This window comes from Crocuta crocuta, unplaced genomic scaffold, assembly GCF_008692635.1.
Source record: "Crocuta crocuta isolate KB4526 unplaced genomic scaffold, BGI_CrCroc_1.0 scaffold175, whole genome shotgun sequence".
NCBI classification, from domain to species: Eukaryota; Metazoa; Chordata; class Mammalia; order Carnivora; family Hyaenidae; genus Crocuta; species Crocuta crocuta.
Window position 1 is genome coordinate 1948822 of NW_027530988.1, and position 3478 is coordinate 1952299.

At 43.5% G+C, this 3478-nt stretch overlaps 1 protein-coding gene across 1 annotated transcript; it reads left to right on the plus strand.

The window, feature by feature from the left end:
• The first annotated feature begins 1971 nt into the window (after window positions 1-1971).
• OR6J1 (olfactory receptor family 6 subfamily J member 1) lies at window positions 1972-2967 on the plus strand. The gene has a single exon (XM_077770502.1). It carries the CDS (start codon window positions 1990-1992, stop codon window positions 2965-2967), a length of 978 nt encoding a protein of 325 aa, XP_077626628.1. The 5' UTR covers window positions 1972-1989.
• Window positions 2968-3478: the final 511 nt, after the last annotated feature.

Below are 3478 nucleotides of genomic sequence, written 5' to 3' on the forward strand. Positions count from 1 at the left end.
ATCTGTCCTTCTCTGCCTGACATTTAGCTCAGCATAACACCCTCAAGTTCCATCCATGTTGCTACACATGGCCAGATTTCATTCTTTCTCATTGCCATGTAGTATTCCATTGTATAGATAAACCACATCTTCTTGATCCATTCGTCCATTGATGGACACTTAGGCTCTTTCGATGTTTTGGCTATTGTTGAGAGTGCTGCTATGAACATTGGGGTCCATGTGCCCCTATGCATCAGTACTCCTGTATCCCTTGGGTAAATTCCTACCAGTGCTATTTCTGGGTCATAGGAGAGCTCTATTGTTAATTTTTTGAGGAATCTCCACATTGTTTTCCAGAGGGACTGTACCAGTTTGCGTTCCCATCAACACTGTAGGAGGGTGCCCATTTCTCCACATCTTCTCCAGCATCTAGAGTCCTCTGATTTGCTCATTTTTGCCACTCTGACTGGCATGAGGTGGTATCTCAGTGTGGTTTTGATGTGTATTTCCCTGATGAGGAGGGATGCTGAGCATCATTTCATGTGTCTGTTGGCCATCTGGATGTCCTCTTTGGAGAAGTGTCTGTTCATATCTTCTGCCCATTTCTTCACTGAGTTGTTTGTTTTTTGGGTGTGGAGTTTGGTGAGTTCCTTATAGATTTTGGATACTAGCCCTTTATCTGATATGTCATTTGCAACTATCCTTTCCCATTCCATTGGTTGCCTATTAGTTTTGTGGGTTGTTTCCTTTGCCATGCAGAAGCTTTTAATCTTGATGAGGTCCCAATAGTTCATTTTTGCTCTTGATTCCCTTGCCTTTGGGGATATGTCAGGTAAAGAAAAGTTTTTAAGTTTATTTTATATTTTCTTTTGAGAGAAAGAGAGAGAGAGAGAGAGAGAATGAGCAGGGGTGGGACAGAGAGAAAGGGGAAAGAGAATCCCAAGCAGGCTCCTTCAAGGAGCTCAAACTCACAAACCGTGAGATCATGAACTGAGCCAAAATCAAGAGTTGGACGCTTAACCAACTGAGCCACCCAGGGCCCCAAGAAATTTTTTGACTCAATAAGCAACAAATGAAAAACAATAAAATTCAATAAAAATCAAATGAAATATAATAAAATTATAAGGGATACAGAGGAAAGACTCATTCAATTAGAAGAGGCTTCATAAAAACAATAGAAATTTTTGAGGAGAGACTTAATGGAAATATAGTATTTGAAAGGGTGATAATTCCAAGCTATAAGAATGTCATGTGCAGAAGCACAGGTGCATAAAACAGTATGAAGAAATCTCAAACAGTCTATTGTAACTAGAGCCCACAAGGAGAGGTTGTAAGAGAAGAACCTGGATTCATCATTAAATCTTGAATACCAAGCCCCCTCCTAAGAAGTTTTATTTATGCATGCATTACTTGAATTATTCTTTTTGATTTGTAAGAGTTGTGCTTTTCTCTCATAAATCTCCTCTTTTTTTAGTCATCCAAACACTCGTGAAATGTATCAAAATTCAGGCAATCTTGAAAAACAATATAGCATCTATGCATTCTAAATCAGTTTACCTCAGGATAGGAATTGTTGCAGTGAATGGCTAGGTTTAACAAAAAAGATTACTTTCCTCAAATATGAACTATTTATGGAAAAAAGACCTGATAATTGGAATAAATATAAACGTAAAAAGTATTGAAAACAGATTATAATGTTAGAGGTAATGGGATTCGTTCAGCATCAAGAAAAATGTTTGGTTCAAGTATTAAGCAAGGATAATTTTTGCTTGGGGGCCCTACTTAGTCCATCCTTAAAATCACAACTTTCTCCTCCAACTCACAGATATGCCGGGGATCAAACATGAGATGGGAACCCCAGGGGCCTTACAAAACAAGTCTGAGTAGTGACCGGTGGAAAGATACATCCTTCACAGAAATAAAGGACTCCTTCACACAAAAATGGAACACTCATCCCCCTTTCCTTTCAGTTTCAAGTGTCTTTGGGTCCCCAGAACATCACACCTCCTGATGCTGCACACCTCTGATTGGCCACCCCCAGCAGGAGTCAGAAGAGCCATGAGGAACCACACCACGGTCACCGAGTTTGTCCTGCTGGGGCTCTCAGATGCCTGTGAGCTGCAGATGCTCATCTTCCTGGGGCTGCTCCTGACCTACCTCCTCACTCTGCTGGGGAATCTCCTCATCGTGGGAATCACCCTCGTAGACAGGCGCCTCCACACCCCCATGTACTACTTCCTCCGCAACTTTGCTGTCCTGGAGATCTGGTTCATCTCGGTCATCTTCCCCAAGATGCTGACCAACATCCTGACTGGATACAAGACCATCTCTCTCCCGGGCTGTTTCCTACAAAGTTTCCTCTATTTCTTCCTGGGCACCACAGAGTTCTTCCTACTGGCAGTGATGTCCTTCGACAGGTATGTGGCCATATGTAACCCCTTGCGTTATGCCACCATCATGAGCCAAAGGGTCTGTGTGCAGCTGGTTCTTTGCTCATGGATGGCAGGATTCCTTCTCATTGTCTTTCCAAGTTCCATCATACTTCAGCAGCCATTTTGTGGCCCCAATGTCATTAATCATTTCTTCTGTGACAACTTTCCACTCCTGGAACTCATATGTGCAGACACGAGTCTGATAGAGCTTCTGGGTTTTATCGTGGCCAACTTCAGTTTGCTGGGCACCCTGTCCGTGACGGCCACCTGCTATGGCCGCATCCTCCACACCATCCTGCGCATCCCCTCAGCCAAGGAGAGGCAGAAAGCCTTCTCAACCTGCTCCTCCCACATCATTGTTGTGTCTCTCTTCTACGGCAGCTGCATCTTCATGTACATCCGGTCAGGCAAGGGAAATGAGGGGGAGGACAGGAACAAGGTGGTGGCCTTGCTCAACACTGTGGTGACCCCGATGCTCAATCCCTTTATCTACACCCTGAGGAACAAGCAGGTGAAGCAGGTGTTTAAGGAGCAGGTAAATAAGCTCTTCTTATAAACCTGTGGAACTCAGAGGCTGAAGCTAACACTCCCAGACAAGCTAATGGAAAACAGGCCCGCACCAGAAATGGAGACTTTCCCACTTAGGAAATTCTGTTGCCATGTTTCTGGGGTGCCAGTCACTATGCAACTCAGCATAAACTCACAAGCTCTCTAGACCTTCAAGGCATTTTTTATTAATGATCAGATTTGAATTATTCTCTTCATTCCATCTGTGACTGCCTGGCTTCCCAACAGAATACAAAGAGCACTTAGGGAGCAAGTACCAGCTCTGTAACTCACCGTAAGCCTCAGACACCAATCCATTGTCATTGGCCATTTAAATACTCAGTAAGTATTTGCACCCTAACCGGTTGCTTGGTGTCTGTTGCTCCAACACCCTCAGAGGAGAGGAGAACAATTTTCTGTTAGCGAGCCCTCATTTCACCCAGTGCTCCCATCACAGTAATACATCAGAGCACTAAGCCCAATTGCTTATTATTTTGTATACAAGCTACTTATGCTTTTTT